Source organism: Ctenocephalides felis, unplaced genomic scaffold (assembly GCF_003426905.1).
Source record: "Ctenocephalides felis isolate EL2017-DRISC unplaced genomic scaffold, ASM342690v1 CF-g0.4_SCAFFOLD_00845, whole genome shotgun sequence".
Taxonomy (NCBI): Eukaryota; Metazoa; Arthropoda; class Insecta; order Siphonaptera; family Pulicidae; genus Ctenocephalides; species Ctenocephalides felis.
Genome location: NW_020536999.1, coordinates 7497418 through 7524050, shown reverse-complemented (window position 1 = coordinate 7524050; position 26633 = coordinate 7497418). Strand labels below are relative to the sequence as shown.

Below are 26633 nucleotides of genomic sequence, written 5' to 3'. Positions count from 1 at the left end.
GCGGAAAATAGAAATCAAGTTTTTGAGAAACGGAGCATCTGATTTGAATAATTCAAAAAACGTTAAATTTGTTATGATGGTGAGAGAAGTGGAAATTAGTTTTGTCTAAGGCAGGTCTAGCCGTTCGGAGATACGCAGCCTATTGTGCAAAAATGGCAGTTTTTGAGAGAACTAAGCATCCAATTTGAATTATTTAAAAAACTGCATGTGTGTGACGAAACGATTGCTTTGAATAGGCAATTTTTTTTCCAAACATTTTTTTTTGGAATAGCGAAAATGATTTTAATTCTAGATAGATACAATTCTAAAGCTCATTATATACTTTAATTAAATAATTTTAACTTAACAATTCATTTATATGATATGTTTATGTGAAAATATGAGATAAGCTCCTCTAATTAACTTCCCGTAGGGCAAGTTATAGTAATCGCAAAAAATCGAAAATGAAAATTTTTATAATCTTTACGTTTCAAATGGTTTCTGACATTTTGGCTAACCTTAGAAAAAATGGATGTACGTGTGGTGTGTGTATGTGTGTGTGTGGTATGTGTGTGGTTCGTTGTATGTATGTATGGTTCGGATACAAATTTTCGTCGACGATTTCGGGAACACGAACAACCGATTTGAATAATTCAAAAACATTCGATTCGTATTGGTGAGGAAGCGTGCTGATTAGTTTTTGGCGAAGGCAGGTCTAGCCGTTCCGAAGATACGGGCAGAAAGTCCAAAAACGGTAATTCAGTTTTTTAAAAGACGGAGCGTCCGATTTGAATATTCAAAAAAAAATTACTTGTATGACTAAATGAAGAACTGTTCAAATTTTTGGAAAGGCAGGTCCAACGACTTTGGAGGTATGGAGGAAAAAGTAAAAAAAGAGCATTTGGCGGTCAAAAATGATCATAGAGATTTTAACAATAAGTATAAATTTTGTTTTACATTCCTATGGGTTCCGTACCAATGTTTACGCGTTAGAGGCGCGACGCGGGCGCTTACGCGCTTCGATATTTCGTCTTTATACAGATAAAGCAGTATGATTGCTTTGAAAAAAGTTCAGAATTTCCAAAATATTTCAAAATAAATGATTTAATATAGAAAATGATTTGATATGGTTCGAAATTCTATTAAAAGTTTCAAATCATTGATCAACTTTTATTGATTAATATTATTATTTTTTAATTACTCGAATTTTGAATTGCTGGGTACGGGAAGTTCCAGCAATTTGCCTTAAGGCAAGATGCCCTAATTGCCTTAAGACAGAATTCCACTTACAGCTAGTTCTAACTCCACTTTATATCGATTTTTTGTATTTTAAACATATAGAAACGTCATTATTATAATATATTTGAAACCATTTAATATTCTTCAAATTTCTCATTACGGTACGGGAAGTTTCCAGCAATTTGCCTTAAGGCACGATGCCATGCACACCACTAGTTTAAATCAGATTTTACAGAGTGACTTCAGTATTTAATACTACATAAAAATAACATGTTTTTTAGTATAAGTTCTATTATTTAAACAATTACATAGCTACATTAATTTAACAAAAATATAAATTATTTTCTTCCTCCTCATTTTCTTTAAAGGCATTCTGTTGGTTTATCATTTGCTGCAATTTTAGCTTCACGTGCTTGTCTCCTCAGCTCCTTTTGCTGCTTCCTATCAGCCTTTTCTTTCTGCGCCAACATTTCTTGGAACTTCTCATCACGAGGATCTAATTTGAATCCAAAGTGCCTTCTTACCTCTTCTACTAACCTATCTTTACGCTCCTGGAAAGAAAACAATTAAAATAAAAAATTAATTAAGTAAATAAAATTAAATTATTCCTGTACCTTTGCTTCTCTGGCTTCCGCTTCAGCTTTAGCCATTTTCTGCTTAAGTTTGTGTTTCCAATCTTGTAATTTTAAGAGTTTCTTGTCTTCTTTGCGATTTCTTCATCACGTGCTCTCATGGCTTCTGCTTTTTGTTTTTTCTCTTCGGCAACCTTCTTCATCATTTCAGGGATTGTTTCGGGGTATTTTACTCTTTCATATTCGAGGGTATCTTCTAGATCTCTTTGTCGGGCCAACATAGAGCTGGGTAAAGATAATAAATAAATAAATATATATATATATATATATATATATATATATATAAGATATTGAATTAATTGTATATTTATTTGCAGACTTAAAGGAGCAAACTTGGCTGGAATGTCTTTTATGAAAATATTTTGCACAAAACATAGAAACATTCTATAAAAGTAAGTAGTTACTTTATTTATTTCTTACTATATTTATAATGCTGTAGTGTACATTTTGTTTGTTCACAGACTTGAGACTGCATAAAGACCGATTGTGAAGATTTATCTTGCGAAAACATCATACAAGCAGAATACAAAGGAATTCAGGTACTTCAATCAATCATTATTATTATTATTATTACTATAACTTTTATCCTTTACCTGGATTAACATTACTACTGCCTCCGTACCTCCCAACATCCATTCGTTTATATTTAACAGTTTCATGTATCCACGACTGTGGTTCTTGGTACGGAACCTTTCCCCAGCACCATGTTCCTGTGCTGAGGAAGCAATCTGGATTTATTCCTTTTTTCTTCAATAATCCTCTCTCTATCGATTTCATCGTCCTCTTCATAATCTTGGAAAGTATTTAATTCTTGTACGCCTGTTTGTTTTCCGCGAACTATCACATGTTTATAGGAAGGTAGAATTCGACGTATCATGTTATTCATATTTTTTGTAATTTATATTAATAATGTTAATTTGAATGAATTATATTGCGTTTAAGAATGAATTTAACATAACCTCAAAATTTGAAATATGTTGACAGATTAGAACGGGATTGGGTAATACTATTTTACTCAGTAACGTAAGTGAAGTGAGCAATTAATAGTTTTAACGGATTTATTAATTTAAAATAGTAACTAGTGGTGTATGGCATCGTGCCTTTAGGCAATTTGCTCGAACTTCCCTTACCATAATGAAATATTCGAGAAATTTTAAACGTTTTCACATATATTATTACAAATACTGTAAATTTCATTATTTTTGCTATCTTGTTATATCTGAGCACATCAAATGTAAATCATAAATCAATTTATCTGCTATCATCTATTAACAATCGTCATTTCATTTCGAATTCAATTTCATAAAAATAGTTGCTTATGATCATTTCGCACAAAATTGAAAAAGTACTCCCGTTAAATAACAGTCTAAACGCGCTTGCAAATAGTTTTGTGCGAAATTTTCACTTATACTGTGCTTAGTTTGGCGGCATTTTCACATTTTTCAATAGTTTTCACAAATAGACAGTCTAAACACACTTGGGTAAACAATTGTACCAGAGTGGCGCTTAGACTGTGCTTAGCCTGGGTAATTTTTTGAATTTTTAACCCAAAATTACATTTGTATGATTTATTTATCTAGAATTAAAATTAATATCATAATTATTTCGAAACAAAAATTGTCTTTTCCAAAAACTAATTGCCAACAAAAATTTGTATCCGCACATATGCACACACACACATCAATTTTTTCTAAGGTATGCCAAAATGTTCAGAAACTTTTCAAATGTAAAGAGTTAATAAAACAGCTCAATAAATTTTTGTGATTTATATATTACCATACACTTAAATTAACATAATAAATGTAAATAATTCACCTAATAATAAACAAAATTCACCTATTTCAACAAAATTAAAATAAATATTACATCTATTTATGAAGTGCTATTGTTGGCTTTGTTTAAAAGCTGCTGATCTGCATTTGCTAAATTCCAATTATGTTCGATTATTTGCAAAGCTTCCCATTCGGCTTTGAATGCACTTTTTGGATCTGGTGGCATTGCCATGGCTGCTCCGGACATTTGTTCTTGCATTATTCGGGTTTGATCAGAGGCTGAAAAAAATAAATAAATGAAATACATATATATATATATATATATATATATGTGTGTGTGTGTAATTACCATTATTTTCCCCTAAAACTAAAGTGTAGATACTGCGCAGACCAAAAACATTCAAAAAATACCAACTGGCAGATGATACCCAACTAGCATCCAATGAAGCTAATTCCACACCTCTTTGTAACATCGGTTTAAACCTCAACGTCAACGGAAATGGCACTTTTGCTAAAAACAATAACACAACATTAGCACAATTTTTCTTATTAGTATTTATATTTTTTATCCATACTTGTAACAAATCCTGAGAACATCCAATTAATCCAGCCACCGATAACAATCATAGGCAAAACATTAGTAATGTTTCCTTTTAACATGTCTGTCATAACACTTGGATCGGTCATGGGGTTGTTATTTGTGGCAGGTCGTTTCTGGGTTTTGAAATAACCGGTTTCTTCGTTGTTGAAGAAATGTCTTCGCATCAGGAATGATTGGGGGTGTAAATAGTTGCCATTCTCTCTGAGGTATCTCGCTCTTATCATCACCTGACTAGAATAGAAATAATATAATTTATGAAAACCTATGATGGTACTAATATAATTTAAAATGTTAAAAACAATTTTGATATATAATTTACATAGGTGTAAGTGATTTTTAGTACTGGCTGATAACAAATATTTGTACCTGTCTTGCAATTGTTGCAATTCAACTTTTTTCTGTGATGATAATAACATTGCTATATAATGTCTAACAATTCCAACTAAAAACGTTATTACTACGATTGGTAAAAACACCCATCCTCGTATATTAGGATCTAGAAGCAATTCCATATTTTATTTATTGATTTTAAACATTAATTTATTTAATTATGATTAAATTTAAATTAATTATTTAAGAGGTTATGGTTAAAATGACACTTGTCAAATGGGGGCAAGGTACGGAGTGAAGTTGTATGCGAAAAAACTATTTTAAATATATTTTATATTATGATTATATTTATAAAAACTGTTATTTTTTATGGTAAAAGATGAGTAGAAGTATTTATGTGCAAATATGCAAGTGAAATTACAAAATAATGCTTGTTATTTGTTGATTTATTTCTACAACCCTCAGTGAACGAGTTTGATATTTATTCCCCCATCTGGCAACACTGATTTCTGACATCTCCTCTCAATCTGTCAACTTTTGTCATGCACAACTCAAGTTGATAAAATGTTATTTATTCCATTCGATTTCGCGTCGAATTTAATAAAAACCTTTTAAACAAAAACACAAAATCGTTTCTACAAATGTTAACGTGCAATCGTTCTACAAAACTTTCAATTCGGACGTCCGTCTTAAACTTATGTGTCTGCTAGAAAGTGTTTCTATTTCAGTGGCGATTGTTGGGATTGCTCTCGAAATAAACCAATGCGAAAATTAATGGAAAAATGTCTCGATCGTCAATAGAAAGCAAAATTGACGGCTTGGAGAATAAGCTGAAATTAGAAAATGAAAGACGGGATAGTACTCATGGAAGGTTTTCGATGCCTAAGGGGAATGGTTTTAAGAAACCTATACCACCTCGTAAGTATAATAAAAACTATATATTTGATTTATCTAATGTATTATAAAACTAAAACAAATCATGCACAATATATACGTATATATATATATATATATATATATATATATATATATATATATTATTCATTTACTACGAATCTTAAGCAGAATTCAATATTTAACACAACTATTTCATTACATCTATGTTTTATTACCAACTTTCTATTTCAGTTGGAGAATTCAAATCAGATGGCACGCCGGTCAGACAGAGAAAAAATTTGAACCTTCCATTCCCGAGCTCATTACCAAAGCAAGATCCTACTGAGACTGAGAACAAATTAAAGGAAATTTATAAGATGCAAGGAAAATTGAAAATAAATGGAACTCAATATTTTGCTACGCAAAACGATTTAGAGGATTTGGGCGAATTGGGAAATGGATCTTGTGGACATGTCGTTAAGATGTTGCACAAACCTAGTGGTGAAGTCATCGCTGTCAAGGTAATAAAAATATATATAAAAAATATCAAAATTTCAAGTTTTTGCAAAGTTTTTTTTAATAATTTAGTTTTAAGACACAATGCCATACACAACTAGTTTTTTATTTCTATTCCAGCAAATGAGGCGATCAGGCAACACTGACGAAAACAAGCGCATAATCATGGATTTAGAAGTGGTTTTGAAATCCCACGATTGCCCTTACATTGTACAATGCCTAGGCTGTTTTATAACCGATGCGGATGTTTGGATTTGCATGGAACTGATGGCAACTTGTTTTGATAAACTATTAAAAAGACTCAACAGGCCGATACCGGAAGATATTCTTGGAAAAGTCACCGTTGCGGTAAGAGACAGAGAAATAAACAATCGTATGTGGATATATATTTTTTTTACCATTTATGTATTTATTGTTTTAGACTGTTAATGCTTTGTCATATCTCAAGAACAAACACGGTGTTATTCATAGAGATGTGAAGCCTTCGAATATCTTGTTGGACGAACGGGGCCGAATAAAACTATGTGATTTTGGTATTAGTGGAAGATTGGTGGATTCAAAAGCGAAAACCAGGTCTGCGGGTTGTGCAGCTTATATGGCTGTAAGTGGATAAATATCATTACATAAATATTATTAAAAAATACTACATGAACTTTATTAACTTCCCGAAGGAGAAGTTTATGTTTTCATCAAAAAATCCGATTCGCTAATTTTATGTTTTCTCGACGTTTCAAGCCATTCTGAATCGAATGAGAATTTAAGGAAAAAGTGTGTGTGTGTGTGCGCGCGTGTATGTGAACAGATTTTTTGCCGTAAATCGACGTTTTCTCAAAAACGGTTGGGCCGATTTCAAAAATTTAAAAGCCATTCGATGTATCTCGATGAGGACTATTGTTTGTCAGTTTTGTGCGACGATCGGCCGAGACGTTTTTTTTATAAATAGCAGAAATGTGAAAAATTTTTCGTGCACGTTTTAGCCCGCAATTCTGAACCGATTATGAAAATTCAAAAACCGTTCGAAAGGCATTTATTGGGAATCGTGCTGATTAGTTTTTGGTAAAGATCGGCCGGGCCGTTTTCTTGTAATAAAGTGTTAAAAAATTTTTTTTCGACGATTTTTATTATTTTTTTGACGGTAGATACTATAGTCTTCTAGATCATACTAAAACATTACGGCCCTACGACAACTGGTTCAGCTTTAAAAATTCGTCAAAGTTTGCAAAAATTAGTATCGTTTTTTGGCATTTGTCAAAATTAGACCTTTCATCGACGTTTTCTCAAAAACGCCTGAACCGATTTTAGAAATTTAAAAGCCATTTGATGTATTTCGGTGAGGATTATCGTTTGTCAGTTTTGTGCGACGATCTGCCAAGCCCGTTTCTTTGTAATTTGAAAAAAAGTGTTAAACTTTTCGTCCACATTTAAGCTCATCCTACCGAACCGATTTTAAAAAATCAAAAACTGTTCGAAAGATATTAGATGGAAATGATACTGATTAGTATTAGTTGAAAATCAAATTTAGGTGATAAATTGCAAATTATTCTATCAAAAATATAGAAATTCCGACGTTAGATGTTATAAAAACAGCTTTTTTTTCTTGAAACTATATATTTTCTGATTTTATATTTTGCCGCCAAAACGTAATTCGAAAACCGATTTCAAAATATCAAAAACTGTTCGAAAGATATTAGTTGGGAATGATACTGATTGGTTTTAGGTAAAAATCTACCGAGCCGTTTTCTTGTAATGAACTGTTGAAAAAAAAATTGAAGCCGATTTTCATGGAACTTTTTTTGGTGATATACATCATGGTCTTATCGAACTTACTGTAATATTACGGCCTTACGACAAGTAGTTTAATTTTAAAAATTCGTCAAACTTTGCTAAAATTATCATTTTTTTTAAAGTAGGATTGATGAAGTATATTATTTACACATTTTTTTTTATTAAGCCCGATTATTTACACATATCGGGAAGTTCATGTAACTTGCTTCAAGGCTAAATACCAAACCAACTAGTTTATTATATATTTTCAGCCAGAACGAATAGATCTGAGCCTAGCAGATTATGATATTCGAGCCGACGTCTGGTCATTGGGTATTACTCTAGTCGAATTAGCCACAGGACAGTTTCCTTACATGGGATGTAATAACGATTTCGAAGTCCTCACCAAAGTTCTGGAAGAGGATCCGCCTACGTTGTCTGCACACGGCGGGTTTTCTGCTGAATTTCAAAATTTTGTAAATCGCTGGTAAGTAATAGATATTATTATTACATTATATATATATATATATATATATATATATATATATGTTATTATTATATATAGGTTCTTGTTGTAATATATCTTATATATATATTAGGTTGTCAAATATCTCCCTTCCGCTTTTTTGCTCTTGGCTTATAATACAAAAAGGCGGAAGGGAGATATTTGACAACCTTATATATATATATATATATATATATATATAAATATAAATATAAATACTTCTGTACGGGTGTATGATTTGATAATTCTCCTAAACGGTTATTCAGATTTTGATAATTCTTTTTAGAGTTTGCCAAAGGAAATTTTTAAGATTTAATGAACGTTAAAACTATAGTAATGTTGTTGAGATAAATGGCAAAAATTACAAAAAATCACTCATTATTGTTTAACATTGACTGTCATCTGCTAGAAATGTCAATTCACTTGAAATTTGAATTTAGCTGAAATTATGAGCCTAGATAATATTAGAATATAATATACAAGAAAAATGCAATGTCTATATTATTATTGCCGAAAAGCAGCTGAAATGTGCCACAAATTAAAATAATATAAGATACAGTCAACAGTATACGTTTGGCGGATAAAATTATATTATTCAGTTTAATAAATAAGGCAACAAGTCCAAAATTCCGTACACATTATTTTTTTAAACTTATGAATTTAGTATTTTGGTTAACTTTACTAAATTATTTAACAATACAAAAAGTATTTTTACTTAATACAAAAATAGAAATCGAAATTTTGAGAGAACGGAGTATTCTTTGGAAGATTTAGAAACTGGACCATAAAATTTTAAAAAATTTGCAGTTGAAATGCGAACTTTGATACTTATGTATTTTGATACTTTTGGGGACATTCTTTTTTATTTTTCTTCAAATAACTTTTAATTTTCTTCCAAGACATTTTAATTTGGTGACATTAGTGAAAAAAAAGATAAAATTTACTAGATAAAATTTACTAAAATCTAGTAAACACTGTTTTTACCATTTGGATATTAAAATTTTGAAAAATTTGCAGTTGAAATGCGGACTTTAGAATTTTGATAATTTGCACAATATTGATTCAGGACATTTTTTAACTTTTTTGCAAATAACTTTTATTTTTTTTCCAAGACATTTTAATTTGGTGGCGTTAGTAAAAACTAGATAAAATTTACTAAAATCTAGTAAACACAGTTTTTACTAATTGGATATTAAAATTTTGAAAAATTTGCAGTTGAAATGCGTACTTTGGTACTTTAATAATTTGCAATATATTGACTCAGGACATTTTTTTAGATTCCTTCAAATAACTTTTTATTTTCTTTGCGGACATTATAATTTGGTGACATTATTAAAAACTAGTTAAAATATCTAAAATCTAGTAAACACTGTTCTCACCACTTGGATATTGAAATTTTGAATAATTCACTGTTGAAATGCGGTTTTCAGTATTTTGATAATTTGCCATATATTGATTTGGGACATTTTTTACTTTTTTGCAAATAACTGAGAATTTTCTTTTCGAGCATAGAAATTGGTGGCATTAGTAAAAACTAGATAAAATTTACTAAAATCTAGTAAAAATCGAATACACAATTCGATATATTATTTTTGAATAATTCGCAATTGAAATGCGGACTTTGGTATTTTGATGCATTTGAGGACATTTTTTTTACTTTTCTTCAAATAACTTTCAATTTTCTTTTTGGACATTATAATTTGGTGACATTAGTAAAAACTAGATGTAACAGAAATGCATTTTAGTTCAGATTTTTATTTATTTGTATTATATAACAGCAACGCGTACGTGCAAACCCGACGAACTTCGTTTCGCCACCAGATGGTTTCGTGAGAAAGATGAAGAAATTTTTTGTTTGTTTTAAATTTGAAAAAGAAAAATTTGATTTTATTATACAACAGTAATGAATTTATTTCGATTACAAAAATGAAGTGTTTTTTAGTTGAACTTCTCTAAGTAAATGAAAGTGAATCCGCCAATTATCGGTTTCATTGAAGTGCTCTTTGGTAAACCACATTTTTTGTTTTTTGGCCTGACGTTAACACAAACAAAGCGGATGGATTTCGAACTCGTGAACAGGCAACGTATAACTGCCCAGGTGAAAAACAATGATTTTCTAAATAATCTATTTGAAATTTATCCCGCAAACACTAAGCGATTGGCCTTGAGACTTGTTATTGCGAACGCAAGGCGAAGTGACGGAAGACCAGTCGGAATCATTGGTATGTCACCAAATCGCCAGCAATTTTTGATTGAATGGTGAAATTCAGTGCGTGTACAACATATTTCTTGGCGGCAAGAATTGCTCGTTGACTTAACCAAGCATAATTCTGATAATTCTCACTAATGTGATTACTCGAATATTTAATTACGGTGCGTGAAGTTCCAGCAATTTGCATCAAGGCACGATGCCATGCACCACTAATTTTCTTAGCTATAAACCTTGCGTAGACCGAGACCTTTCCAACGAATGCAAAATTGTCAAAATCGGTTCGTGCGTTTTGGAGTTATTTCGTCAGGAAGGAAAACCCGACTTATTTTTATATATATAGAAGATAATTTTCTAACACTACTATGTTATTTTATTTCCAGCTTGACAAAAAACTATCAGCAAAGGCCCAAGTACGATGAGCTGCTAAAGCATCCCTTCGTTGTCATGTACACGACACGAGAAGTCAATGTTGCAGACTGGTTTCGAAACAACGATTTGCAATTTAATGACAGGTTTTCTACCCCTAGGAGGTGAGTGAATGTTTGAAGAGAGCGATAGAGAATTGTTATATATGGGAATTATATCAGACAACAATTAAAGTTTAATTTGATAACTGATACAGTTCCTTGTATAAAATATTTAGTTATATATAAATTTTATGCATGTTTTGTTTGATTAAGGCCAATTGCATTACTATTAAGTTATATCTAAAAAACATTTTTAAAATTTTTGAAAATTTTCTCATGCTATTTCCATACAAAATTTTGATTGAATTGCGCACTATCTAAAATACAATATTAGGAGCTAAAACTTTCAGAGAATTGTTTTTTATCAATTTGGAACTATTTAAGCCCTTGGGAGCAATAAAATTCGAAAATGTCCATATTAAGGACCACTCTAATATATATATATGTATATATATATATATACATTTTTTCCTATGCATGCATATGTAATGCAATTGGCATTTGAGTTTTTCCCCGTAGTGTGATTTATCATTCCGATAGATAATTTTTATCTGTAATTTTTTTTTACTTAACTAGAGCTAAGCTGAGAATGTATTTTGTAGTGATTTTATTTATATTTAACTTAAAAGTTTAGTATATTAAAAATTATTTTATGTAATCAGAACTCATTTATCTATTACACTTTTTAAGTAAATTAGTCACAATTTTAATATACATATATACATATGTAGCGATTTATTATATAGATTGTCGAACGAAAGAAAAATATGTATATATATATATATATATATATATATATATATATATATATATATATTAACAAATAAAGATAAAGAATATTTTGAAGGTACTTGGAAGATTTTCTGACTTCATATAATTTTTTTATCTGTAGATTGTGCTTTTTTGTTAGTAAACAAACGGGTAAATTGTTTTTATTTTTTATTATATATATATATATATATATATATATATATATATATATATATAGCTTTAGATTTTTTGTTCGACATCATCGGCGTTTGATTTTTTTTGTTTATTCTTGAAATATTAATTTGCAGCCAAATAATCGAACTAAAAGGCAATCAATAATTGAACTATTTATTTTGTACGTTTCGACACTATATGCGTATCATCATTCAGCATATTTTTAACAAATATTTTTCTTAATATATTATAAAAATTAATAAAAGATATACATGTAAAAAAATGAATACATACAACAAGATCAAGAAAAAATGCAGAATATATTAGACTACATTGTTCCAAAAAAATAAAATAAATCAATAAAATAAAATATATTCTACAAAAAATATAAACTTTGTGAAATTTTTTTTGGTTATTGTTGAAATATGCTGAATGATGACACGCATACAGTGTTGAAATGCACTTAATGAATGGTTTCATTATTCATTATCTTTTACTTCGACTGCAAATTAACATTTTAAGAATATTGATATATATATATATATATATATATATATATATATATTATATTTCAAAGTAACTAGCAGTCCATTCGTCGAAGTAAAAATGTAATAAAGTATTTAAAAGCTTTTATTTATACGTTTCGATACCAGATGCGTGTCATCATTCAGCAACTACAATAAATTTCATTTCAAGCGTCATATTGTTACAGTTTAAAACTTTTTTCAAAATGTTTTTAATTTTGTAGTTATTCATTATTTTTTTCAAAAAAATGTCCTTTTCTAATATGTTACAAGTTTAATTTTTAAAAAATATTTTTTTGAGTGTTTTTGTCCTGGTGGTATGTGTAAGGTTTTTCTATGTTTATAATTATTTTATATTTGTTTTTTATTACTAGTAAAATGTTTCAAATTTTATTGTAGTTGCTGAATGATGACACGCATCTGGTGTCGAAACGTATAAATAAAAGTTTTTAAATACTTTATTACATTTTTACTTCGACGAATGGGCTGCTAGTTACTTTGAAATATGTTTCAACGTCGAAAAAACTATCAAGATATATATATATATATATATATATATATATATAATAGGGTGGTCCTTAATATGGAAAATTTCGAATTTCTTCGTTCCCAAGGGCTCAAATGTTTCCAAATTAATTTAAAAAAAATCCTCCAAAAGTTTTAGCTCAATAAATATTAACATTTAGATAGTCCGCAATTCAATTAAAAGTTATATATATATATATATATATATATATATATATATATATATATATTCATTATTAACGTATGTCATTAAGTAAATTCTTGCCCCATCTATGATAGCATTCGTGAACTCAAATATTATGACACTTAAAAATATTTATAAATCACTTAACCTCTAATTAATGAGGATTGTTTAACGAAATATTCATTCATCATGGCATCAAAATTAATTTTGCAGCAAAATATTTATTTAATTGGTGATTTTGACACTCAAATTATCAGTAATAAATTGCCATCATAATTGCAAGTCTGCTATCACAGATGGCGCAAGAATTTACTTAATAATAAATATACGAAACTTTTAATTGAATGCGGACTATCTAATTGTTAATATTGAGAGCTACAATTTTTAGAGAATTTTTTTTTTGTTATTTTGGAAGCATTTGAGCCCTTGGGAGCAAAGAAATTCGAAAATGTCCATATTGAGGATCACCCTGTTTGATTTTTTAATTTCTGAACTAAAACCCTTTCCATTATTTAAAAATTTTGGAACTAAATGTACATATTTTTATTTGTTATTAATAGTTCTTGAGAAAAGGGATATCCTATATCCCCGAAAAAAAATTAAGTAAATGATTTTTTTAAACAAAAAAAGACTTTCAGTTCAGAAGTTCAACAATCATAATTATTAACAGCTATATATATATATATATTTATATACATATATATATATATATATATATATATATATAATATTTATAATGGTGTGATGATTTGTCATAACTTATCTAATTAGTGTGATGCATTGTATTTTGTATTATTAAATAGTTTTATATAAATTTAATTTTTATTTGTATGACGATTTGATTTTGATTTTGAGATTCAATAAAGTGGCATGCTAAATTTCAATTTGTCTTTATTTTCAAAATTTATTAATTTGCCCAGTTTTAATTTTTCGTTCGACATTTTGTATATATATAATACAATGTATATATGTATATATGTAGAGTTTTATTTATGAGCAGTAGTTATTCTAGAGTTTTATTATTAAATACAATGCAAGTTTTGAGGCAATAGTTGTGTATATATTTATATTTAAAATATGCTTATTTGATAATATTGGTTTTATAGATTTGATTGTTGATTTAACAACTAATGTCGAACTAATAATATTAAAACTCGGGCTGTTTTCAGGTTTGCGGACTTAACATTATATATATATATATATATATATATATATATATATATATTGCACTAACAAATTATCTTCAATATTTCCAGATAATCTAGAACATTTTCAAAAAGTGTTCAACATTTTCAGATAATGCACAAAGTTGCAGTCAATCTAGAACTTTTTTAGACAATTCACATTCTAAGACAGTCTGCAACATTCCGAGACAGTTTGTAACATTCTGAGGCAGTTTGCAACATTTTCAGACAAACTACAACATTGTGAGACGATGTACATTTTCAGTCGTTTTACAACATTCTCAGACAAAATTGCAACATTTTGGAACCGTCTGCAACATTCCGAGACAAATGTTGCATCATTTTGAGACAATTTACAACATTTTCAGAAAGTGTTCAACATTTTCGGATAATCCACAATGTTTCAGTCAATCGACAACTTTTTCAGACAATTTACATTCTGTGACAATTTGCAACACTCTGGGACGGTTTGCAACACTCTGGGACGTTTTGCAACATTCTGAGATAGTTTGCAACATTCTGAGACATTTTGCAACATTCTGGGACGGTTTGCAACATTCAGGGACGGTTTGCAACATTCTGGGATGATTTTCAACATTGTGGGACGATTTTCAACATTCTGGGACGGTTTGTGCAACATTCTGGGACGGTTTGCAACATTGTGGGGCGACTGACGACATTCAGGGGCGATTTACAACATTCAGGGACTATTTTGAACATTGTGGGACGATTTTCAACATTGTGGGACGATTTTCAACATTGTGGGACGATTTTCAACATTCTGGGACGGTTTGTGCAACATTCTGGGACGGTTTGCAACATTGTGGGGCGACTGACGACATTCAGGGGCGATTTACAACATTCAGGGACTATTTTCAACATTGTGGGACGATTTTCAACATTGTGGGACGATTTTCAACATTGTGGGACGATTTTCAACATTCTGGGACGGTTTGTGCAACATTCTGGGACGGTTTGCAACATTGTGGGGCGACTGACGATATTCAGGGGCGATTTACAACATTCAGGGACTATTTTGAACATTGTGGGACGATTTTCAACATTGTGGGACAATTTTCAACATTGTGGGACGATTTTCAACATTCTGGGACGGTTTGTGCAACATTCTGGGACGGTTTGCAACATTGTGGGGCGACTGACGACATTCAGGGGCGATTTACAACATTCAGGGACTATTTTGAACATTGTGGGACGATTTTCAACATTGTGGGACGATTTTCAACATTGTGGGACGATTTTCAACATTGTGGGACTGCTTGAAATATTCTGAGATGTTTTGCAACATTCTGGGTCGGTTTGCTACATTCAGGGACTAATTTGAACACTGGGAGACGATTTACAACATTGTGGGCCGATTTTCAACATTGTGGGCCGATTTTCAACATTGTGGGCCGATTTTCAACATTGTGGGACGATTTTCAACATTGTGGAAGACGATTTACAACATTGGGAGGCAATTTACAACGTTGGGGGACAATTTACAACACTTTGAGTCGATTTATAACATTTTCAGACGACTTGCAACACTCTGAGACGACTTGCAACACTCTCAGACGACTTGCAACGCTCTCAGACGACTTGCAACATTATGAGACAAATTACAACATTAGGCAACCTACAGCAGACAACTTTTTTTATACAAATTAACATTTCTAAAAATTTTATGCTGCACCCTTACATAAAAGCTGTTTTATTTTGCTGTGGAGTACAAAGGATTAATCTCAAAATAATCACCTTACTAACATTTGTTTCTTTTTCTCCCCAGGTTCAACACGCCTCCGGTGTCTCCAAAACAGCACATCACAAGAAGATTCTTCACGTTTAGAAATTCAAACGATGGACAGCAACAAAAGTACGATACACTACCTCACAATGGACTGTCATCTTCCACGAGACAACCTTTCAGTCCTTCCAGCACCTCGAATGATTCCGTTAAACATTACACCAGTTGCACCAGCTACGCCAGCACCAATTTCCTAGACTCTGATGCAAAATTGCTGAATAATAGAGAACCCAAATATGCAACGTTGAACCCGAATGGATACAATGATCTGGGTCGATGTTACGATGCCAGGAATTTGTTTGAGCATAATTTGGGGTCCAAAACGCAGACGTTGGAGAAGAATTTGGATGGAAACTTTGTGGTGCAGAAGTACGATACCAAAAATGTGGATAGTAAGAATATTGGTGACCTAAATTTGGATAAGTTTGGTAGGGATCAGGTTGTGTTGGATAGCAAGCATAATTTTGGACAGAATTTGCATAGGTTTGGAAACCACAGTGTACCAAGTTCCCCACGTTTGCATTCGGAGAGTAAAAACCTTTACGATTCCTTAAACCATACGAGTGATTCTGCTAAATTTACACCTTTAATGCAAAGACACAATTTCAACTTCTTAGATAAGTACGAGACTATTAAACCTAGTGCAAATAGCAAAAGTGACTTTCATGTTTTAAACAAATTACGAAACGGTAGTCCGAGTTTTCAAAGACGTTGTGACAATTTGAGAAGTTCCAGTCCGGACCATATTTATAGTAGACCTGTGTTTAAATCTAGTGATAATAAATATAACAGCGGACAACTGAGTCCTTTTACCCCGAAAAGGAATTTCGAACTATCACCTTCTGAGGGTTTCTGGCAAGTACCAGCCAAAGAACCTTTATCGCCTGGGTTCAATAGAAAGAGGATACAACAATTAGGTATTTGAATTTTTTTTTTTTTTTTTTTAATGGAAAGATCATATATAAGTTTTATAACAAAGTTTTTTAACTTCCCGAAGGAGAAGTTTATGTTTTCATCAAAAAATCCGATTCGCTAATTTTATGTTTTCTCGACGTTTCGAGCCATTCTGAATCGAATGAGACCAAATTTGGAAAAAGTATGTGTGTGTGTGTGTATGTGTGTGTGTGTGTGTGTGTGTGTGTGTGAACAAATTTTTTGCCGTAAATCGACGTTTTCTCCAAAACGGCTGGACCGATTTCAAAAATTTAAAAGCCATTTGATGTATCTCGATGAGGACTATCGTCTTTGAGTTTTGTGCGGCGATCGGCCGGGCCGTTTCTTTGTAAATTGCAGAAAAGTGAAAAAATTTTCGCCCACGTTTTAGCCCGCAATTCTGAATCGATCCTGAAAATTCAAAAACCATTCGATAGATATTGGTTGGAAATCGTGCTGATTAGTTTTTGGTAAAGATCGGCCGAGCCGTTTTCTTGTAATAACGTTTTAAAAAAAAAAATTTCGACGATTTTTATGATTTTTTTTTTTGACGGTAGATACCATAGTTTTCTAGGTCATACTAAAATATTACGGCCCTACGACAACTCGTTTAGCTTTAAAAATTCGTCAAAGTTTGCAAAAATTGGTATAGTTTTTTTGACATTTGTCAAAATTAGACTTTTGATCGACGTTTTCTCAAAAGCGCCTGAACCGATTTTAGAAATTTAAAAGCCATTTGATGTATTTCGGTAAATAAATCTCTCCATATATGACAGCACTTTGAACTTGACCACATACCTTCTAATAAATAAGTATTTTCAATGTTAAATTAAGCGAATAAGATCTAGAAACAAAATAATTCAAATATTTTTTTGCTGATTTTTCAACACTTCAAGCTACTTACTTATAGCTACTTTGCCATTGAAGTGTTGAAAAATCAGCAAAAAAACAGAAAAATATTTGAATTATTTTATTTCTAGATCTTATTCGCTTAATTTAACATTGAAAATATTTATTTATTAGAAGGTATGTGGTCAAGTTCAAAGTGCTGTCATATATGGAGAGACGCAGTCTAACGAATAAATATTGGTACGGAACCCATAGGAATGCAAACAAAATTTATACTTATTGTTAAAATCTCTCTAAAATATCTGATAATTTGATGTGCATATGTCTAATGATCATTTTTGACCGCCAAATGGCATTTTTTTTTACTTTTTTTGTTAGATCTCCGAAACCGCTAGACCTGCCCTCATGAAAATTTTATCAATTCTTCATCTTGTCAATACAAGTCAAATGTTTTTTGAATTATTAAAATCGGACGCTCCGTTCTCTTAAAAACTGAGTTACCGTTTTCGGCACTTTTTGCCCCGTATCTTCGGAACGGCTAGACCTGCCTTCGCCAAAAACTAATCAGCACGTCTCCTTATCAATACGAATCGAATGTTTTTTGAATTATTCAAATCGGTTGATCCGTGTTCCTGAAATCGTCGACGAAAATTTGTATCCGCACATACAAACACACACGTACATACATACACACACACACACACACACACATACATCCATTTTTTCTAAGGTATGCCAAAATGTTCAGAAACCTCTGAAACGTAAAGATATATAAAAATTTTCATTTTCGATTTTTTTGCGATTACTATAACTTGCCCTACGGGAAGTTAAAAAACTTTTTTTTTTTGTTTTTTCTTTCACATATCAATAAATTTAATAATGTAGTTTTAAAGCGCATAAAAATAATTTTTTTTTCAAATTCCCAATTCTCGGAACAAGGAGTCTCGAGATCAGCCAACACGTCTCCTTTGCTTCTGGAACGGTTTTATCACCAGCAAAATCAGCATAGGAGACAAGCATCCTGTTCACCGCAAAGGCAACATTACATTGGTGTAACTACACCAAATTCTGCCAGGAAGATTTTGTTCGAGAGCCCTACTTCCAATGGATGTCGGAGCAACACTATTGAACATCAGATGAATAGATCCAGGCAGGCGTCTCCTTCGAGTGACACTCAGCAGGGTGATAGTCAGGGTGAGTAGAAAAATTTTATAATAGTCATTTCAGTAGTCCAATCATTTTTCATATAGCTCGATAAACGATCAATTCAGTGTTTTATTAACTTCCCGTAGGGTAGTTATTGTAATGGGCCGAAAATCGAAAATGAAAATTTTTGCATTTCTCGACGTTTTCAAGGTTTCTGAACATTTTTTAAGGGCATACCTCAGAAACTAAATGGATGTGTGTGTGTATGTGTGTTTTGTGTGTCTGAATTTTTTCGTCCACGTTTTCGGGCGCACGGATCAACTGATTTGAATGGTTTAAAAAACATTCGGTCTTGCCAAAAACTAATCAGTACATCTCCCTGCCAATAGGGATCGAATGTTTTTTAAACCATTCAAATCGGTTGATCCGTGCGCCCGAAAACGTGGATGATAAATGCGGACATACGAAAAACACACACGCACATCCATTTAGTTTCTGAGGAATGCCCTTAAAAAATGTTCAGAAACCTTCAAAACGTCGAGAAATGCAAAAATTTTCATTTTCACCAACCCCTATTTTTTCATAGCCATTTAAGCAATTCCCTCATTTTTTATTCCGCATTGAATATTTTTGATATGATTTTAGTTCAGATTTTTGAACTCAAAGAAAAAACTTATTTTTTTCTACAACATTATTAAGGGTTGTCTAATCCTAATATTTTTTTTCAATTTTGGGGTCAACTTTTTTCATTTTAATTTCTTAATGCAGGATTGACAAAATATATACAATTATTTTTATTATATTAATTAAATATATATTTTATATATATTACAATTAAAATATTATTTATTTTTATCAAGGTTTGTCCACCCATAACTTTTTTTAAAAATTTTTGACCTATTTTCTTTATTTTAATTTTTTATAAATTGAAATAGAAACAAACATAGAACTCTATTTAAATCAAAAAACTTATTTTATCAAGGGTTATCCACCCCTATTTTTTTAAATTTTGAAATCAATTTTCTTTTAGTTTAAATATGACTTTTATTTGACCTTTTTTCGAGTATATGAAAATGGTTAAATGTTACTTTGAACAATTTATTTTTATTAAGGGTTGTCCAACCCTAACACATTTTTTAAATTATGAGGTCATTTTTTTATTATTTGAAATTAAAAAATACGTACAAATCTATTTACTTCGAAAAACAATTTATTTTTATCAAGGTTTGCTCACCCCTATTTTTTCAAATTTTGGAATCAATTTTCTTTTAGTTTTAATTTGACCGTTATTTGATATAGTTTTAGTTAAGATTTATTTAATTATATGAAAATTGTTAAATGTCACTTTGATGAGCAATATATTTTTATTAAGGGTTGTCCAATCCTAACACATTTTTTCAATCATGAGGTCAATATTATTCATTTTAATTTTTTTAATGCGGAATTGACAAAATACATACAACTCTCATTACTTCGAAAAACAATTTAATTTTATCTAGGGTTGTTCACCCTTATTTTCTTAAATTTTGGAATCAATTTCTTTTAGTTTTAATTTGACCGTTATTTGACATTTTAAGATTTTTTTGAGTATTTCAAAATGGTTTAATGTTACTTTAAAATGCAATTAATGTTTATTAAGGGTTGTCCAATCCTAACACATTTTTTCAATTATGAGGTCCATATCTTTTATTGAAGTTTTTTTAATGCGGAATTGAAAAATACATAGAACTACATAGAAAAAGTATGTATTTTTATCAAGAGTTTTCACCCTTAAATATTTATTTAAAATTTTGGAATCAGTTTTCTTTTAATTTTAACTTTTATAATGCGGAATTATACTTATATAATTGTTATTATATAAAAAAACGTATACAACTCTAAATTTTCACCCTACTTCCACAAATCTCTATTTCATAATAGCCATTTTAGTAATCAAATAATAACTTTCAGTCAGCGAGTTTTTTCTTAGTGAATTTGATTTCACATTTTCTTGACTTTATGAGGAAGCATAAATTTTATTTTTTAAAAAAAACTATTCATTTTTATAAAGGATTGTCCACTCTTACCATTTTCCCATAGTACAAATATTTCCCGATGCGCACAAACAGTACATGGTTTATAAATAGTTTACGTAAAGAGAAATTTTTGCGAATAAATAGACATTGAATATTAAAATCTGAAGGTACAACAGTTTTTGATAGGAAACTGTAGGTATCGTACAAAAGGGTCTCGTCATGTTTCCATATACAAGCGGCCCCACCCTGGTATTTAAATAATTTTGATGCCATTTTTTAGGTATTTTCGAGAAAATTCGAAATACCAAATTTCAAATCCGTAGCTCATCATTTGGCCGGGATATCAGTGAAAACATGTGAAAGTGGCCCCTTTTTCAAACTCACTTTTTGTCGGAAATATGAGAGTTATCGAAAAACTGTTAACGACATTTTATTAATACTGATCTTGTCTATGTTGTTCATAACAAATAATGTGAAAAAATTATTTGTTAGTGCGTGAAAAGGTGAAAATGATTTTTCATTTCCCATTTTTTGTCAGTGCGGCTTTTTTGACTACTTTTATATTAGCATCATTCGAAACCCTGTACATTCTTCTTCTATTATTCAAAAATTCATTTAAATCTAAGTGGAACTTTGGGAGAAAAGTTGGAAAAACTTTATGGCCCTTTATGGCAAAACTGTACATTTCTACCCTTACAATTTTTTTTCAATGTCAGTCAAATCGCTTGGGCATGCCACATAGCAATATAATGTAAAAATAAATTATCGGATTTTGCGTCGTAATTTAAAAATTACTGGCTTAATGCAAAAGCGTGGTAATAATATATCAAAATCTTGAAACTTTAAATATGCCAATTCAATTTAAATAGTATCAGTTTCAGATTAGGTTTGCACTTGCAAAGACTATTAAGGGACGTTTATATCTGGCGTGTTTGCAGTGGGTAAACTATTCATATGTTATTTGTTAGCTGCTCCTTTCACTTATGCACCACATTTGCAATCAGTTACTCATTTTCGTACTAAAAATATACTAGAAATATTTTTTTGAAACGTTTGCCGGGCCAGTTAGTATATATTTATACATATATTTTCCCAACTATTTCACTGCATCATCTACCACCATTTCATTATATCATTCATTTATCAATCGCAAATTTCTTCCCCAACTATCCTTCATGTGTAACGCTAGAGGGCTGGTTGGACTCTTTGACAGGCGCCGTGAAGCGTCGGTTCGCGTCCTGCATAAAGGTGCAACTCCGGGGAAACGAGGCGCCCAGGTCTCCGACCGGGTCGACGGGCCGAGGATGCAAATCGACACAGAACGGTGCCATTCAGCAGGCCTCGTCGAGTTCTATACAAATGTTGGGAAACAGTTCGCCGGTTCATCATAGTGATATTGGTGCAGGATCTGGTAGTACCAGACTGATGAGTCCTGGTGGCAGTGTGCGAGTTAACAAGTTGCCTGAGTATCTGGAACATAGGAGGAGGCACCAGAGTCCTGATCCGCCGCCGAGACTTAACAGGTAATAATATTCTGATGACTGGATATTTTAATACTAACTAGGTTAATTTGATTTTTTTGATATTGAATTTGCAGAGACAATCCAGCGAGTCCCTTGGCCATACATAGAACCTACTTAGAAAGACTGAGCTCTAGTCCACAGTCACCTAGTCTGCCGAGAAGGTAAAATTTAATTTTCAACTTCATTTGCATGTTTATGAAATTGACGGGGCAAATCTGCATCATAAAATAGCATCGTCATGACAACGCTATCTTATATTTCTTTCTGATTATAGTCTAAGAGCCAGTGAACTATTTGACTAGCCTGTTTTCTCAGAGCTAGAAATTTTCTTAATGATATTTTATTATCGGTACATTAAGAAAGTGCCGGTCTGGCAAGCATCTCGCGATTGCGTCATCATCCTTCGAGTTTTTGAAAATGTAAAAAAAAAAACTAACTTGCTTTCACAAGACTCAAATTTTGAGGGTGTATTCTTTTAACTGTTCAGAAAGCATATGTAAAATGACAGAACATTCTGACAATTGCAAGCGTCTGCCAGACGAGTACATACGCGCAAGAGTGTGGGCGCTTGCCATACATAATCAACTAATACTTTTGTATTTGAATAATTTATACGTCATTTTGAAGGTCATTTTGAAAACATCCGATATACCAAACTTCAACTTTGTATCTCACCTTATGGCCGAGATATCATTGAAAATATTCCAAAGTTGCCCCTTTTTCAAACTCAATTTTTGGCGTAACCATAAAAGATATCGAAAAAAAAATTATGTGATTCTACTCATATTGGCTTAGACCACATAATGTATAGTAATATATGCTAAATAATTATTTATTATTAGCTAAAAAGGATAAAATAATTATTCAATTAATGTTTTCGGATAGTGCGTTTTGTTTAATTACTTTCTTATTAGCGTTATTCAAAAGCCTATTGTTTTTTCTTTTAGCACTGAGAAATTTTGTTCAAATCAAATTTGAGGAACACATTTAAAAATTGAAGAAACCAGAGTTTGTAAAACAGAGAAATTGTCTATCTACAAGTGCTGTAAGATTAGGCACATTTTTACATATGAACGAGAAGGATATGTTTATGGTTTCGCCAAAAAAAAATTTGTTTTTTCGACGTTTTATGTCATTATGAATCGATTGAGGCCGAATTTGGAAAAAGTATGTGTGCATGCGTGTGTTTGTGCATGTAAACTGATTTTCTGCCCTTTCTTCGACGTTTTCTCAAAAACGGCTGGGCCGATTTAAAAAATTTAAACGGTCGACCGAGCAGGTTTTTTTGTAATGAACTGTTGAAATTTTTTTCGACGAATTTTATGATTTTTTTTGACCAAATGACCAGTTTTTTATGTTCGTTGAAATTAGACTTTTTCATCGACGTTTTCTCGAAAAACTGCTGAATGGATTTCAAAAATTAAAAACTATTAGGTGTAGCATAAGGACTATGGGCTCTCAGTTTTGTGCGACGATCGGCCGAGCCGTTTCTTTACAATTAGCATAAAAGTGAAAAAAAGTCCATGTTTTAGCCAAAAATTCTGAATCGATTTAAAAAATTAAAAAACTATTTCTAAGATATTATTTGGGAATCCGTTTCTTTATAAATAACTGTAGATTTTTTTTTCAATGAAACTTTCAATGAGTCAAAATTTGAATTTCAAACATTTAAAAGCCATTGATATAAATTCGATAAGGAGGAGACGCGATTGGGTTAGCCTTGGTAAAAATGAATGTGTGTGTATGTATGGATACAATATATTAACCACGTTTTCGGGCGCACGGATCAACCGATTTGAATGATTCAAAAAACATTCGATTCCTATTGATAGGGAGATGTACCGATTAGATTTTGGCAAAGGCAGGCCAAGCCGCTACGGAGATATATAGCAAAGAGTGCAAAAAAGAGCAGTTTTTGAGAGAACGGAGCATCCGATTTGAATGATTCAAAAAACTTTCTGCTCGTTTTGACAAAATAATTGCTTTTGGAAAAACATTGTTTAAATTTTTTTTTGTATATTGAAAATAACTCAGATTTTAATTTTAATTCTGGCCTAAGTTCTAAAACACACTTATGTACTTCAAATAAATATTTTTAATTTTGTAATTCAGTTTATATAATTCTTATAAATATTATGCAATGTCCTTCATTTTAAATCCGATTGATTGAGTAAGCTTAGTTTATTAAGTTTTCTGTAGACATATATAAGTTACAGTATTCATAATCTATTTGTAAAAAAAAAATAATATTCCTCGAACATTTCATTACGGCACGGGAAGTTCCAGCAATTTGCCTTAAGGCATGATGTTATACACCACTAGTTTATTTTTAATATCCAAAAAAATAATTTTATTTTTTTTTAATATCTAAAGTGATTTGGATATTAATTTTAATTCTAGATAAATAAATTATAGAAATGTACTTTTGGCCAAAAAACTACCTAGACTAAGCACAGTCTAGGTGACAACGTGGTACAAATGTTCTCGCAAAAGCGTTTAGACTGTCTATGTACTGGAGCACTTTTCCAATTTTGTGTGAAAACTATTGAAAAATGTGAAAATGCCGCCAAGCTAAGCACAGTATAAGTGGAAATGTCGCACAGAATTATTTGCAAATGCGTTTAGACTGTGACTATACGGGAGCACTTTTTCAATGTTGTGTAAATTAGGCAACTTAGGTATTTTTTTTAAATTGAATTCTGAATGAAATGACGATTGTTAATGTTCCGGAGATGAATCGATTTGTGATTTACATTTGATTTGCTCACTCAGATATAACAAGATAGCAAAAATAATGAAAGTTACAGTATTTGTAATAATATATTTGAAAACGTTTAAAATTTCTCGAATATTTCATTACGGTACAGGAAGTTCCAGCAATTTGCCTTAAGGCACGATGCCATACACCACTAGTTACTCTTTTTTCTTCCAGGTATCCTCTGACTCCGCAGCCTCCGCCCGTAGACTTTCTTCAGAAAACAGTCAGCAAATTAGGCACCAGCATCAGCAGCATCAGCAGCATTTGTATTCCCCAACATTTGTGTCGACTACTATGACGTCACAGAACGAGGATCGATGACGTCAGTCCTGCCTGAGGACCGACTGGTTCCTCTCCTGACCGAAGGAAAAGAATTTAACGAAATATATTTATGATAGTGAATAATTAGGATTAAAATTATATGGTTAGACGATGAAAGGTAAGTGGAAAAAATAAATGATAGAGATTGATTGATTTCATCAACCAATATAGGTAAATGTGGAATATTTTACTAGTCTATACATATATAAATTTTATATTTAAATTGCTTATGATCAGGGTGGTCCTTGGTATGGACATTTTCGAATTTCTTTGCTCCCAAGGGCTCAAATGCTTCCATAATGATTAAAAAAAATTCTCTGAAAGTTTTAGCTCTTAATATTAACATTTAGATAGTCCGCAATTCAATTAAAAGTTTCGTATATTCATTATTAAGTAAATTCTGGCGCCATCTGTGATAGCAGACTTGCAATTTCTGATGGCAATTTATTACTGATAATTTGAGTGTCTACATCACCAATTAAACAAATATTTTGGTGCAAAATTAATTTTGATGCGGTGATAAATACATTTTTTATTAAACATCCAACATGGATTTAATTAGAGGTTAAGTGATTTATAAGTGTCATAATATTTGAGTTTACAAATGCTATCACAGATGGCGCAAGAATTTAATTGTGAAATAAATATACGAAACTTTTAATTCAATTGCGGACTATCTAAATGTTAATATAAAGTTGTCAAATATCTCCCTTCCGCCTTTTTGCATTATAAACCAAGAGCAAAAAAGCGGAAGGGAGATATTTGACAACCTAATATTAAGTGCTAAAATTTTTATAAGATTTTTTTATTAATTTGGAAGCACTTGAGCCCTTGGGAGCAAAAGAAATTCGAAAATGTCCATATTAAGGACCACCCTGATATACATATAATATTTAAAAGATACTCAAAATAATTTAAAAAAAAATGCTCAAAATTTTGTGTGCCAGTTGCTTTTTATATCGAGATTATATTTAAAGAGCTTCTATTTAGCTGATTTGATTCAGCATAATAAATATATATATATATATATATATATATATATATATATAT

The 26633-nt window shown here is 31.1% G+C and overlaps 2 protein-coding genes and 1 pseudogene across 2 annotated transcripts; 1 reads left to right on the top strand and 2 right to left on the bottom strand.

Moving 5' to 3' along the window:
* Positions 1-1580: 1580 nt before the first annotated feature.
* Positions 1581-2727, bottom strand: LOC113371880 (annotated as a pseudogene).
* Positions 2728-3722: 995 nt separating this feature from the next.
* Positions 3723-4797, bottom strand: LOC113371864 (ER membrane protein complex subunit 3-like). Its single transcript, XM_026612358.1, has 4 exons — positions 4590-4797; positions 4198-4454; positions 3972-4133; positions 3723-3901 (listed from the first exon to the last, which is right to left on the bottom strand). The coding sequence occupies exons 1-4, from the start codon at positions 4733-4735 to the stop codon at positions 3723-3725; spliced, it is 744 nt and encodes a 247-aa protein (XP_026468143.1). The 5' UTR covers positions 4736-4797.
* Positions 4798-5149: 352 nt separating this feature from the next.
* LOC113364035 (dual specificity mitogen-activated protein kinase kinase hemipterous-like) lies at positions 5150-25639 on the top strand. Its single transcript, XM_026606496.1, has 11 exons — positions 5150-5471; positions 5682-5950; positions 6066-6293; positions 6367-6546; positions 7982-8196; positions 10807-10956; positions 16021-16955; positions 18760-19014; positions 22171-22504; positions 22579-22665; positions 25437-25639. Exons 1-11 carry the CDS (start codon positions 5336-5338, stop codon positions 25558-25560), a joined length of 2913 nt encoding a protein of 970 aa, XP_026462281.1. The 5' UTR covers positions 5150-5335; the 3' UTR covers positions 25561-25639.
* Positions 25640-26633: the final 994 nt, after the last annotated feature.